This window comes from Canis aureus, chromosome 17 (genome assembly GCF_053574225.1).
Source record: "Canis aureus isolate CA01 chromosome 17, VMU_Caureus_v.1.0, whole genome shotgun sequence".
NCBI classification, from domain to species: Eukaryota; Metazoa; Chordata; class Mammalia; order Carnivora; family Canidae; genus Canis; species Canis aureus.
The window spans coordinates 58,108,362-58,123,820 of NC_135627.1; the positions used below are offsets into that span (position 1 = coordinate 58,108,362).

A 15,459-nucleotide genomic window follows, 5' to 3' on the forward strand; every position below is an offset into this window, starting at 1 on the left:
ACTCTTTGAGGAACCTCCACACAGTTTTCCAGAGTGGCTGTACCAGGTCACATTTCCAGCAACAGTGCAAGAGGGTTCCCCTTTCTCCACATCCTCTCCAACATTTACTTCATGCATTTTAAAAGGAATCGAACTCACATACTAACCACATGAATTAATCAAATAAAAATAAAGAAGGCATTGTTTATGGGCGTGCTGACTTGGGATAAATACAAGAAACATGTCATTAAACTCAGCGTTTTCTGGGTCTTTACTTCCCTGTCTTTAAAACGAAGGGATTGAACCAAGAGATTTCAGAGGCACCTCTCAGTTCTAATGCGCGTCTTTTAGTTCCTGATTTTGCCGTAGAATGGCCCTTTCCTTCAAAAATAAGTAGGTTCTGATTCCCTAAATTTGCTCAAAGAACTCTGTTAAGCAGTGAGGGGAGAACCGCAGAACTGAATGTTAAATGAATCCAGGTTGTGATTCACGTTTGAACACAAGAGAAGAATAAAGACTACTTTTGTTAATGATGAATATTGAATAAGTACTCGTGTAAAGTTATTATGTAATTAATCCATTATCATCGTAAGTGAAGGATACGCACATTTTTCTGATCTAATTCCAGAGTAAAAGACAAGTTGCCTTGAAACTCAGGGCCAGGTCTTTTTCTGACCAGGGTTTAGTTTGGACATGTCTGGAATGCAGGAGTGAGAAACCCTTTGAAACAACACAGGAGAGTGGGTGTTTCCAGCTGAGAGGAGCATTTGATCTTTTCTTGGAAAATAACTACCTGCACTACAAAGGAAGCTTGCTCGTCCCCACAGAGGGACACAGGAAGCAAGTGGCACCAACCATGAAGAAAGGACAGAACCATCTATAATACTATAAATGTTGAGATGTCTGGGAAGCATGAACAATGTTTATTTCTGGCCACAGAGCACTGTACTTATTTCTTATTCCTATTTCTGAGAGTAATGAGTCCTCACTTTCTTTATTTGGAACTCTTTCTCATGCCCGGAGTTGCATTTTTCAACGAGAGAAATGTAAAGATTTAGCACGAAATGGGTGTTCAATAAATATTAACTTGTTGAAGGAAGCATATTATTATTTAAGCTTTGATTAGAAGTATAGTTTTTTTTTTTTTTTTTTTTTAAGTGAGACTTGGGAACAGTACTCTTTCCTTGATGAATGTCTCCATCTTCAAAAAAAAAAAAAAAAGAATGTCTCCATCTTCTACAGATGCTAGATTCTTCATATAAACCATCAACTTTTAAAAAAAACACTTTCCATACCATGTAGATCAAAGATTCAAATAGAAAAAAATGAAATCATGATAGAGTTAACACTATAATAATTAAAAATTTCAGTGTGGCAACAAGAGCAACAAAAACATACAAAATAAGGAAAAAAATGGATGAAAGGTCTCAAAGTTTATAAACTTGCAGTTATAAAATAAAGAAGCCTCAGGGATGTCATGTACAGCATCGTGACTCTAGTTAGTAATACTGTATTGTATATTTGAAAGTTGCTAAGAGAGTAGATCTCGAAAGTCCTCATCACAAGGGAAAAACAATTTTTGTCACAATGTAGGGCAACAGGTATTAACTAGACTAGTTGTAGTGATCACTTTGCAAATGTTTACAAATATCAAATCATTATGTTGTATACTTAAAACTAATATAATGTTAGAGGTCAATTATACCTCAAAGAATAATAATAAGGAGGCTAAGAGATAATAATAAATAAGAACAAACAGATAAAAAAGGACTTGTAATTCATATCAAGATCAAAATGCATCTACTAATGTATAAGAAGTTCCCAGCAATTGATAAGAAAACGACCAATGATCCAACAGAAACAAGAGGGGGGAAAATGAACTAAGAGTTCACAGAAAAAGCAACACATATAGCTCTTAAGCCTAAGAAAAAAACGCTCAATTTAACTCCTAATTTGTGAAAATGCAACTGTTTTAAGTTGTTTTTGCCCTCCCTATCAGATTGGCAAAAATCTCCAAATTTGATAACACACTCCGCATTCAAGACCTTGGGAAAGGAAGCCTTTGCATTATGGGTAGAACAGTAATTTGGTATAACCTCCACGAAGGGCAATTTGGGAGATTTGCTATGGAACGAATGAAGTATAAACGTCAGGACTCCTCACTTGCACAGGCCCCCTTTGAGGCCCTGGGAAGAGTCCCAACAATTTTTTAATGTGTTATGGTGTTTTTGAGAACTTTGCAAAATAAGGTATTTTAATCACAATTGGTTAAAGCCATTGTTCTCTTTCCACTCAGACTTCCTCTCCATCTGCTTTCCTTTGTGAAGGATAGCATTGGAATGGCATCAGGAGCTCCTCAAATCAGGTAAAGGAAGCCGACTTGGAGGGACATTCAGCTTAGATTTAGTAGGAAATATTTATGTGCTGTGCAGTCACTTCCCTGAGAGCCAGGTTACTGCTAGGCATCCTGGGATTGGACCGGTTTCCACAGATACTTCTACTACTCCCTTTGCCAACCACCTGCTAGGCTGACTACCAGCTGCTACAGAAATATGAATATGTCTTCTGGTGCCTGGTATTAGAATCATGTAGGTAGTGGAAAAGAAACGAAGCTTGATATAAATGGAGCCAGAAACCGATCTGTGGGAAATTATTTTAATCATTAGGTATGTAAAATTATAAGCAGGATGCTTACTTTTTACAGATATCTGGTCAAAATGGATATTTTTGCCTGCCAGGATATGCTTGATTATGTAGAGATTATAAATGCACCAGATATTTATAATCTTTTTAAAAATGGGAATCACATGAAATAGAATTGATCAGCACTCCTGAGTTGTAGGACACAAACTTGTAGCAGCACCACACATCGCAAGCATGTTTGTGTGAAATTGAATGCCTTATGAATCCCAACTGTCAAAAATTTTTTAAAAAAATTTTCAGCCAACCATGCTAAAGAGAAGACTGTGTTATCTTTCTGCTTTCTGCTCTGAAATGATATCACAAAACTGTGGCCATAGAAGATGTAATTTGTGTATGCAGCCAAAAAAGGGGGGGTGGGAGTGAGAAAGGCATTATAGGGATATGCCAGGCAGTTCTTTAGTACAGATTTTATGTTATTTTTCAAGATTCTGTGATATTCATGGCATTTTTCAGCTTTTTAAAATTTAAAAATCTATTGTGATTTTCTTTCATATTCTATATAAATATTTATTTGCTTTCATATTCAAAAAATATTCATTTTGTACCTACTTTGAATTAGATAATTTTGTATCCTTTTTCTTAGTGAAGGCCCACAAAATTATCTTCAGGCTCCATACAACCTGAATCCATCTTTGTAGTTTACCCAAACCCCAGAAAATCTTAAGTGTGGGAATTTATCTTACAGTTGTTCTTCACATGTGTGAAATGATGTGTGTATGATTATTCAGAGCCAAATTGTTTGTAATAAAAAAAGGGTTGAACTCAATAGTTTGAACAGATTATGGCGTACAGGCACAAAATGTAATACTACACAACTCTGAAAAATGAAGACACACTCTATATTCTGATATGAAAAGGGCTATGTGACGTACTGTTCAATGAATAAACCATGGGTCAGGACGATGTGTGTAGTATGCAGGAAGAATGGAATCATATATTTACCTTTGAGGAAGTAGGTTCTGAAAATTAATAAAAGTGATTGCAAGGAGGGAGCATTGAGTGGAATGGACACAGAAGAGGGAGTGAGATTTGCTCACCGTTTACCTCTATATGAGAGATGTTAATAACTTTCTGAAGGTAAACTTTAAGATACTGACTTTCACTTTGGCCACACTTATGGGGGTGGGGAATGGGCAAGGGTCATCTTTTGACACCTCTTTGAAATACTAATTTAGTTGCTCATTAGCCTTCAGCTTTAAATTCATACCTATTCATTTTAGCATTATTTATACATAGTCAGCCTACAACCAAAGGAATTGTGACAACAACCTGACTGAAGTTACTATAAACATTCAAAAAATTGCATAATACCAATGAAAATATTTAATTATAAGAAAAATTTAAAATTAGCTTACTTGAAAAGAAACAAAGGCAAAAAATGGGTTTTATTGTCCTTAATATCCCATTCATATAAAGCAAAAGGAAGCTCTCAAAATTAAGTATGAACAATGGACAGGAATATTTCAGTCAGAAAAGGAGAAAAAAAACATAAAAAGATTAAAGTAGGAAGCCATCATTAGTTTCACCCTCTCCTGCAACTCCATATCTAATATATTGCAAAATAGTGTCAATCTTACCTGCTAAGTGTCTTCACCATCATCCTCTCATCACCCTAATTAAGGTTAAGACTAGTGCAGCACCCCTTAAGTGGCCTCCTTGCACTCTCTGTAGCTCTTCTTCATTGCATTCTCTGCACAGAGATATCATTTTTAAAAGACTAATCTAATTATATCTCAACTCCACACACCATTAAGACCCTTTCCTGACCTTCCATTGCTTAAAAAAGGTGAAGATCAAGATCCCTTAAGGATCCTTCTCATTTCAAGGGCTTTAAACAGTGATGTACCCTTCCCCCCACCATATCCCATCCATCCATTCCCGTGAGTTAGTCAATGTTTGCTCACCCTTCAGATCTTACCTGAAAGCTCATTTTCTCAAGGAGAACTCCCAGACTAGGCCAGGACCCTGATACAAATCTGAGAAACACCCATGCGGCAGCTTCCTGGTGCTTAACACAGGTTTAATTCTAATTCACTGTGTCAGAAGTGCGAGTCGGTAGGGACTGCCCCTACCAATGACTCTACCAGGGCAGCAACTGTCCTTTGTGACCTCATTACCACAGCACCAAGCATGCTGTCTGATGGCTGGGACAACATTTACACATTTGTTGAACAAATGAATGAACATTACTGATAATAAAAGAAGATAGGGACCTCAGAACTACATACTGATTTAACCTATAAAATTGGTAGAAATTAAAAAGGAAAGCCAGTGTCTACTTCTCATTACAGATATTCAGCACCCTTCTACCTTTAAAAAAAAGTGGTAAAAACACAATGTAAAATTTACAATCTTAACCATTTTGAAATGTTTAGTTCAGTAGTGTTACGTATATTCGCACTGTTGTGCAATAGATCTCAAAGTTTTTCATCGTGCAACACTGAAACTATGTACCCATTAAACAATCACTCTTCATTTCCCTCATTCTCTAGCCCCTGGTAACAACCATTCTACTTTCTGCTTCTATGAAATTGACTGCTTTAGATACCTCATATAAGTGGAATCCTACAGGATTTGTCTTTTTGTGACTGACTTATTTCATTTAGTATAATGTCCTCGGGTTGCATGCGTGTTGGAGCATACAACAGGATCTCCTTCCTTTTTAAGGCTGTATAATTTTCCATTACATGTATATGCTACCTTTCATTTCTCCACTCCTCCATCAGTGGATATTTGGGTTGCTTCTATTTCTTGGTATTGTGAATAATGTTGCTATGGACATGAGCGTGCAAGTATCTCTTTGAGATCGTGGTTTCAATTCTTTTGCATATATATACCCAGAGAAGGATTGCTGGGTTTTTTTTTTTTTTTTGGGGGGGGGTGGTGGTGGTGAAATTCATATACCATCAAATTAACCATCGTAAAGTGAACAATTCAGTGGTGTTTAGTACATTTACAGTGTTGCACAAGCACCACCTCTATCTAGTTCCAAATCCATTTTCAACCTTCCAAAAAGAAATCCCATTACTCATTAAGCAGCTGCTCCTCATTCCCCCGGCCCCTGACAAACCAACAATCTCCTTTCTGTCTCTATGGATTTACCTATTCTAGGTATTTCAAGTGAATGGAATCGTACAACATGTGGTCCTTTGTGTCTAGCTTCTTTCGCTTAGAATGACGTTTTCAAGGCTTATACACATTGTAGCTTGTATCAATATTTCATTTCTTTTTTATGGATGAATACTACTCCACTATATGGATATGCCACATTTTGATTTATGCATTCATTTATTGATGGACACGGGTTGTTTCCACTTTTTGGCAATTGTGAGTAGTGCTGCTATGATTTCTTACCTTTTTGATGGACATGTAAACTGGTACCAAGCCTGCTGGTTCCTTATCTAGAGATGGTAACTGACAGGGATACTCCATCATGGTGCTTTGGCTGGGACTGACTCATCAGTGCCTCAGCCACTGGTGGCAAAATATTTTTAATAATGACAAGCAGGGATCCCTGGGTGGCACAGTGGTTTGGCGCCTGCCTCTGGCCCAGGGCGCGATCCTGGAGACCCGGGATCGAATCCCACATCGGGCTCCTGGTGCATAGAGCCTGCTTCTCCCTCTGCCTGTGTCTCTGCCTCTCTCTCTCTCTCTGTGACTATCTTTAATAAATAAATAAATAAATAAATAAATAAATAAATAAATAAATAAGGAGAATTATTTAAAAAAAATAATGACAAGCAAATTACCACAAGATTAATGTAAGAAAGTCATGTTCTGTTTCCCTGAGCCCCATAAAAAATTGAGACAGAAATGGGTTCTTGGCCAAGAATAGCCAAAGATAATCTGTCCAAGTGACCAATTACAGGGCCTGAAGTAAAAATTCAGTCTAAATAAGCATAATGACTATTGGCTGAGCCAATCAGATTACTTCTGTGGTGAAAATGAGCTGAAAATAAGGAAGAGTTGAGGAGGGACACCTGGGTGGCTCAGCGGTTGAGCGTCTGCCTTTGGCTCAAGGCATAATCCTGGGATCTGGGATCAAGTCTCACATTGGGCTTCCTACAGGGAGCCTTCTTCTCTCTTTCTTTCTTTTTTTATTTTATTTATTTATTATTATTTTTTTTTTGCGGGGGGCGACCTTCTTCTCCCTCTGCCTATGTCTCTGCCTCTCTCTTGGTGTCTCTCATGAATAAATAAATAAAATCTAAAAAAATAAGAGTTGAGGAGTTGGTGATAGGAACAGAAGATAAAACAGACCAGTTGTTAATGGTGGATCTCTAGGGCAGAGCATCCTGAGCTGTGACTGTTGGAGGGTGACAAGGTGACAACCAGTCCTCAGAGCTCCCTGCATCCTGAATGACCTTCAGTTACAGCCTGCACGGCTCAGCTAATTCTTTTTCATTCTGTGACATTACATGAGGCTTGGCTTTATGGCCTGCATTCCTGTCCTGAATATTTCTCCAATTGTCATTCCTATAAACTTCTCAGTGACTGAAGTGACCTGAGTGACTCTTTGCATCCAAAGGAGCTTAAGGAAAACAGCTCTGAAAAGAAGTTAGGTTGTATATCAAGCACTTTATAATCATTCAGGCTCCATGAATGAGTAACTGCTCTCTGGAACCTCAGTGCAAGATAATCATCCCAAAGTCAGGAAAGCCATATGTACAAAGAAGTTAATCTCAACTTCAGTTTAATGTAAGAAATTGGAAATATGTGTCCAAATGTAGGAGAATGATTTTTAAAAGAAAAAAAAAAAGGAAGTTACCTAAATTAAGTTACTTATTTATTCAGAATTATGCATATAAAGAGTTTTGTATTAACATTGGCATATTGTTATATGTAATCTTAATTGGAAAAAAAGCAAGAAGTATATATTCATTAGAAGAATATTCATAGAAAGAAACATGGCAAACTATGAATAGTGATTATACCAAAAACCTTTGGATGATTTTCCCCATATTTACATTTTTTAATGAAATGTGCATATGTTGTTTTTATAATGAGAAACAACTTTAAAAAATAGAAGCAGAATATAACATGGCTTTTAGACAAAATTAATCAGTCTATTCTAAATATTCTAAAAATACTTACTTATTGAAAAAGAGGGAAGGACCAAGACTTCAGTGCAAGTAGAAAATAAAAGAAAAACATCATAGATTCTTGCAGGATTCAGTCTCCACTATATTCCTGGGGGAACCAGATGGGTCTCTGTTTTTCCAGAAGGTACAGGATACTGCGTTTTGTAGCAAGGACAAAGCACAGTTGGGGTAGCTGGGAACACCACCACTCTGACAGTTCTAAGCCCTTAATGGCTGAGAATGGCCAAGACACCGAGCTTATTAGAAAAATCTAGTGCTATTCCAGATGGCAGTTCCAACTGGCCAGATTTATAATTTTTCCATGTGGGTCAGAAACATATGCCCAGGATGTAGCATTGGCATTGTAGCAAGACTACAAGAACGCAGCCTATGAAAACTATTTGAATATTTGTTTCATTTGAATTTTATTCACTTTTCACACATGCTACTAAAGTATGCCCTTCAGCTGCTGAGCAAGCATGTATAGTGGCCGAATGGGCCAAAAGGTTAGAATCGTGACCCATTTTAATAATAACGGATCTTGAAAAATGTTTGTTCAAAAAGAAAACAAACAAACAATGGTGGCAGGGAGAGATTGAGTAATCAATTAATGGATTAAGCACTAAGTTATTGAGGGTTTACTATTTGCCAGGCACTGTAGTGAGCCTTGCGGATATTAATTCCTGCTCCCAGGGTGCACATATTCAACCAGGTAGGGTTACAAAGTAGGAGAGGGGAATACAACAAATGAAAAGAAGAAGTAAATTATGTAGCATGTTCAAGAGCTATGGAGAAAATAAAACAGTGGAAGGGATTAAAGAGAGTCAGTTGGTGGGTTTTTAGAGCATAAACAAAGAGATTAGGAAAGGTGACACAAGGATCTGAGCAGAAATATGAAGAACACATAGAGTAGAGCTCAGGAAAAGGGTTCCGGGCAAAGGGAACAGCAGATGTAAAAGCCCTGGAGCAGGATTGTCTCTGTCCTGTTCAGGGACAAGCAAGGAGGTCAGTGGCCTGGGAGCAGGTGACCAAAAGGGAGAGTCGTGAAGGAAGAGAGGTAATGGGGAAGGGCCACATCAGCTACAGTCTTGAAGGGCATCGTAAAAGAAGAAAGGGGACAGATGCATCAGCAGATGCTGATTAGCTGTGGAAGGTAATAAAAACAGATTTTGCAAAGATCACTCCAAGATCTTTAGCCCAAGTGACTGGGAGTAGGCGCAGTGTCATCAGCTAAGACAGGGAACAGAAGAGGAAGGACATATTTGCGCCACCGAGGGCATGAGAGGAGAGAAAGGGGACAAATTTTAAGTTTGTTTGGAAGGTAGTTCTTTTAAGTGCCTGTGGGGCCCCAGAAGTTTGAGTTGGAACCTCTGCAGCACAAATAGGTAATAATAATAGCAGTCAGATTGGAGATGCAATTGGTGAATTACCAACAGAGAGAGGAGTCCTCAAGTTATGAGAATGGATGAGCAGTGAGCAATGGCAAATGCTAATAAATGGTTGTTAAATCAACCCAGTGAAACGGCTCAGGGAGGGTGTTGGTTAGGATCTTCGTCATGTGAGGAACAGATAAGTGACCTTGGATATAGAGGTATTGTGAAGTTGCACAGAAAGCCAGAAGACATTCTTTGCTTTTTTTTTTTTTTTTTTAAGAATTATTTTAGAAAGAGAGAGAGAGAGAATACAAATGCATGCGTGAGTGAGTGGCAGGGAAGGCAGGGGTGGGGAGGCAGGAAATCTGCAGCAGACTCCCTGCCTGCTAAGCACAGAGCCCTATGCAGGGCTCAGTCTCACAACCCATGAAACCCTGACCTGAGCCAAAACCAAGAGTCAGATGCTCACCAGCTAAGCCACCCAGGCACCCCCAGAAGACATTCTCAAATAGCAGCAAGACTCATGGGGCCTGAAAGGTCATCAGGATACAGTGAAGTTGTTGTGACTAGGTTACGTGTTCATCTGCCCAGCTCAGGCGTCCTTGTAGTCAAGTTCTCTCTGCCCCTGCTTCTCCTGCCCTTGATACAATATCTCTCTCTCATGCTCCCTCTCACTCTCTGTCCACATTCCTCATAAAAAATGAGCTCATTTATTTAGTTGGTTATCACCCTCCATAGAGAACACTTGGTTGGAGCTCTTGAGCCAGAGTAGCACCAAGGCCAACCAACAGATGCTGCCTTGAGATCAATCGGGTGCTCGTCTCGTGTCCAGGCAGTTGTGAGCAAGCAACACATGGCACCTGGCATGGAAAGAATTATTATGCAGTCATCAGGTGGGGGTTGTGTCACAGAAGGTACCCGGAGGCATTCCAGGGGTAGCAAAACAGTAGTATATGGCATCAAAAGGGCAAAAAAGGAGAGTCTTAAGGAGGCAATGTTCACAGGGATCATATGCGGCACACATAGGTAATGATTAATAGCAGTAATAATAATAGCAGCTATCGTATTTTAGGGCTTACTATGCATCAAATGCTGTATATACTAAGTGCTTTACATAATTATCCCCCTTAACTTTTATGATTGTTCTGTGACATTGGTATTCCAATGCCAAACTAAGCAACTTTCCCACTACATCTGGTAAGTCGTGGAGCTGAAATTCAAAGCAACATCTTTGAATCCAGGAATCAGTTTATGGATTTATTCTCCAACATCATTTGTTGTTCATATATTTTGCATCTTGCATTGTTCTAGATACTTTCATGGAGCTTACATTCACAAGTGGAAGACAGGCCATCAATAGGTAAACAAATAATATAATTTAAAAGAGGAATAAAGGCCACATGAACTAGAAGAGGAGAACAGCCTATGCCTTGATTGAAGATGGAACGGGGGCATTGTTCCAGAGAGGATGAGCAGAGGAGCTTCTGTGAGGAGGTGACATTTGAGGTAAGACTTGAGGATGAAAAGGAACCAGCCATCCAAAGACCTGGGGAAAATCTTCCAGGCAAAAGGTACAGCAAATACTGGAGCCAGGCAGGAATTGCTCCGGTATTTGAAGATACAAGACAAGGCAGGAGTGAGGGGGGAGGAGGAGGAGCACTTAGAAGGGCAGGCAGGGGTCAGATCAAGTAGGTCTCAAGGAAGCCTGGGTTTTATTCTAATCACAAGGGTAAAATCCCTGGAGGGTTTTAATCAAGGGAAGATTACAATGCAGTTTGAGTTTTTAAAAGGCCATCTTGGTACTGTGTGCAAAAAAAAGAGAAGGAAGAATCTAGAGCAGAAGTCTAGGGGTGATGGGTGATGGAATGAGGTGGCATTGCAGAGAGTAAGGAGTGGCTGAGAGCTGACATCACTTGGGGATCGACCAGCTGCAAAAGATGCAGAAGAGAGGAATCAAGGTTTGTTCATTTTGATAAGAGTGGTGATAGTATCACAGATATGCACAAAAATGCCTTTAGGTTTTAGAGTCGCAAACTGAAGAATTTGAGTTCAATGTCACAATGACTATACTTTAAAAATACTTCAGTTCAAAAAAGTAGGTGAAATAAGCATGGTAGATGCTGGACCTATTGGTATTTATTAGACTATTTGCTCTACTTTTCAGGATGTTTGAGTTTTCCTAACAAAAGATTAAAAAAAAAAAAGATTTTATTCATTTATTCATGAGAGAGACACACACACACAGAGAGAAAGAGAGAGAGAGAAAGGCACAGGTACAGGGAGAAGCAGGCTCAACACAGGGAGCCCCATGTGGGACTTGATCCCGGGTCTCCAGTATCATGCCCTGGGCCGAAGGCAGCACTAAACTGCTGAGCCACCGGGGCTGCCCTTGTTTTGTTTTTTAACCACTTTAGGTTTTTAGTCTGAAATGGAAAAGGTTGGGAGGAGCAGGTTTGAGGGTGAAGAGAATCAAGAGGTTTGTCCAAGTTTGGTATGAAAAGCCCAATAGGCATCCAAATGGAGATGTTCTAGACTCACTCTCCTCTTCTTCCTCTGTAACAGAACCCTGGTATTTAGCTGGCTCTACTGCTATCTGAAATAAAGACTATTTCCCAGCCTTCCTGGCAGCCAGGCCTGGCCATATGACTCTGTTTTGGATAACAAGATGTAAGTGGACATTTTGTGAAGAAACAAGAAAGCCTCCTTAAAGGGAATTGAGTCCACTGGAAAGTGAACACTTTTGTCTTCCACTTTTCTCCTATCGCAGTCTGGAATGTGTATGAAATGGCTGGATGTCCAGCAGCCAACTTGAAATAATGACATGCCCTGAGGATGGAAGCCAAGATCTGGGATAATAAAACAGATAAAGGGAAGTTCCCTGGGTCTCTGATGGTGATTAAGCCACCATGCAAGTCCTAGTTTGCTTTCCTTCAAGCAATACATCAAATATATTTCCTTATATATTGAATAAGTATTCTTGTATAATGAATTTTCATAAGCATTGAAAAAAATTACAAACTTTTATTTTGTTTAAGCACTATTATTTGGGCTTTTCCTGATAACATGCAACCTCATGTGAAACTAATCCTAAGGGCCAAAACTAGAGACATTGATTTGAGAGTCCATATCATAGAAATGGTATTTAAAACAGTGGGATTGGTGAGATTACCAAGTAGAGGTTGTAGAGAGAAGGCCTGAAATCAGTCAACATTTCCAAGTCAGACATAGAAGGCGGGACCAAAAAAAGAGCTACAAGGAAGAGTGAAATAAGTGGAAAACCAGGAGAGTGTGATGTCAATAAAGGCCAAGAGTCTAAATTATTTCTGGAAGGAAGGAGACTGAGCTATATCAAACACTACTGAGAAGTGAAGATAAGGACAGAGAATCGACCATTAGATGTAGCAAACTAGGAGCCACTGATGATCTTGGTGAGAGTCCTTTCAGTAGAGCGAAGACAGCCCTACTGAAGCAAATTGAAGAGTACGGGAGGGGAGAAGGTAGAGGAGGCAAATCTAGATGTCTCTTTTAAGATGTTTTGCTATAAAGAGGGTTGGGGAGGAGGCAATGGGTTCAAGGAAAAGTGTAAGATGTGCGATGTAAGGCAGGTCTGCAGACTGATAGGAGCGATCCACTAAAGGGAAGAATGGATAATGTGGGCGAAGGTGAAGAATTGTGGAAGTCAAGTCCTGGAGAAGGAAGACGAGATGGAATCCAGACCACACCAGGGAGGTTGACAGACATTGACCCACGGGAGAACAGTTCCAGGAAAATGGAGGAGCGAAATCTGATTGTGTGAGGTTCAGGAAGGACTGTGGAGCTAAACACACACACACATAAAATTAAACACATATATAAATGGTTGCCTCTGGGTAATTTGGGCTGATTTTTTTTTTCTTTCTGTGCTTCTTTATGCATTTCTGTGACTTGCAAATTTTCTAGGAGTACTCACTCCTGTCATAATTAGAAAAAACCTGAAAAACATGAAAGAAAAGTAAAATCAACAAGTGTGTTCATTTCTATCTGTCTGGGACTAAGCTTGCCCCCCAGGGATAGAGGAAGTGCAGCCAAGGCAGTTAGACCCAGAAGTGACCCTGCAGGAGGGCCTTACGCCTGATGAAATATTCCTCCTTCTTTTTAAATCTCGAGTCCCCTCTTTGTTGAGATCTACTAACCACAAGCATTCTGGTAGGCAACACGTAATGGTACAGTCACTGTTCTATACGGTTCTATATTGTTCTATATGGGGCCAGGCTCAGGAGGTAGGCATGGGACATCACAAGCAGGAGAGCCTTGGAAGTTTAGGTAGATATGCTTTTAGCACTAGACATGCCAACCTGCAAGCAGCTGGCCAGCTCCAGTTCAAAAGTGGAACTGGTAGGGTCGGAGGTGGGCTCAGGAAGACCAAGCTAAGTCCCAGTAGGGCCCATCCCGCTGCTCCATCTCTCAGAGGCTTCCCAGTAAGGGAGCCCCATGCTGGTTATTGCCAAGTGAAGTTTCATGTACATTAACAGAGATGCACTCCGAGGACTGAAGGAAGAGAGCTCTCATCATGCAGCTTGGAACATGCCCCCATTACCAGACCATTCATCTGTCATGCATTATGCATTACGATATTTATAATCCCTAATTATACTGGAATTAAAAAAAAGATATTTATAATCCCACAATTACCTTATGAGCAGCACAATTATATCGCATTATATTAGTGTTTGTTTAAAAAGCACTGGGTTTTTAAATGGAGATATTTAAAATAAACCACATTTAAAACGAACCCTGTTTTAGTATTTCTTTATTTTTGTAATGAATAGACTTTACTTCTTAGAACAGTTTGGATTTTTTTTTAAAGATTTTGTTTCTTTATTTGAGAGAGAGAGTGAGTGAAAGAGAGCATGAACGAGAGAAGAGGCAAATGGAGAGGGAGATGTAGACTCCCCACTGAGCAGGGAGCCCGATGGACGATGTGGGGCTCAATCCCAGGACCCTGAGATCATGACCTCAACCAAAAGCAGATGTTTAACCCATTGAGCCACCCAGGCCTCCCTGGAACAGTTCTAGATTTATGGAAAAGCGGAGCAGATAGTAGAGAGCGCCCATATCCTCCCCTCCCCCACCCGCACATGCAGTTTTTCCTATTATTAATATTTTGTGTTAGAGTATATTGGTAGTACATTTGCCACAGTTATTGAATCAATGTTGACACGTGATTTTTAACTGAAGTCCACAATGTACATTGTGGTTCACTCTTCGCATTGTATAGATCTCAGGTTTTAGGAAATCCGCAAGGTCGTATGTGCACCATCACAGTATCCTACAGACTAGCTTTGTTGCTTTAAAAATCCCGTGTTTTCCTGTCCCTTTCTCATTCCTCAAGCCTTGGGCCCTTGGTAACCACTGATCTTTTCCAGAAGGTCATGGAGGTGGAATCACACAGTATGTACCCTTTTCAGACTGACTTCTCTCACTTGGCAACACACACTTAAGGCTCCTCTATGTCTTTTTCTGGTTCATGTTTCATTTTTTTCTAACACAGAATAATGTTTCATTGTCCAGAGGTACCACAATTTATGTATCCCTTCATCTAGCGATGGGTCGCTTGGTGGCTTCCAAGTTTTAGCAATTATGAACAACCCTGCTAACAACAACCATGTCCAAGTTTTTGTGTAAACATACATTTCCAACTCCTTTGGGTAAAGTCAAGGAGTGAAAATTCTGGATCATATGGTAAGCGTATGTGCAGTTTTGAAGAAACCACCAAATCGTTTTCTGAAGTAGCTGTACCATTTTGCATTTCATCAGCAATGAAGGAGTTGCTTTTGCTCCAAGCCCTTACCAGCATTTGGTGTTGCCAATGTTCTGGATTTTAGCCATTCTCATAGGCATGTAGTAGGACATCTCATTTTAATTTATAATTTCCTAATGACATAATTATGCTAAGGATCTTTTCATATGAGTGTTTGCCAACTATATATCTTCTTTGGTGAGGTATCTGTTTGGATCTTTAGCCCACCTTTAAATTGGGTTGTTTGTTTCCTTGTTTTAAGAGGGTTTAAGTTTTTGTTTTTATTTTTTTACTTTATCTTCGACTTAAGTCCTTGATCAGATGTGTGTTTTGCAAATATTTTCTTTGGTCTGTGTCTTGGTTTTTCATTCTTTTAAGATTTATTTATATACAAAGAGATTCAAAAATTGCAAGTGACTCAGGCTTTTCTTGACTTCTAAGGAAGTAGAGATGAGATAGGTCATCCAGATAAGAGTTTCTGGACCTGTTTGGCCATGAAATATGTGAAGCTTTTAGCCACACAGAGCAGTAATCACTAGGGGAC

At 39.5% G+C, this 15,459-nt stretch overlaps 1 protein-coding gene and 1 long non-coding RNA gene across 7 annotated transcripts in view; one reads left to right on the top strand and one right to left on the bottom strand.

Moving 5' to 3' along the window:
* The window catches only part of MED4 (mediator complex subunit 4), a 56,212-nt gene extending 51,454 nt beyond the window's left edge, over positions 1–4,758 (bottom strand). For 2 of the 6 annotated variants that reach the window (XM_077855716.1, XM_077855712.1), the window contains exon 1: positions 4,601–4,751. Coding sequence is in view for 1 of the 6 variants with exons in the window: in XM_077855708.1 (XP_077711834.1) it covers positions 4,260–4,282 (23 nt within the window). In the remaining 5 variants the exon portion in view is untranslated. Of the gene's footprint in view, positions 1–4,259; positions 4,379–4,600 lie in introns of those variants that run through there. The other 4 variants (XM_077855708.1, XM_077855711.1, XM_077855714.1 and 1 more) reach the window with 4 other exon arrangements.
* Positions 4,759–10,338: 5,580 nt separating this feature from the next.
* Positions 10,339–13,907, top strand: LOC144287581 (uncharacterized). The gene is made up of 2 exons (XR_013355362.1): positions 10,339–10,642; positions 11,699–13,907. It is a non-coding gene; the product is annotated as an uncharacterized LOC144287581 (long non-coding RNA).
* Positions 13,908–15,459: the final 1,552 nt, after the last annotated feature.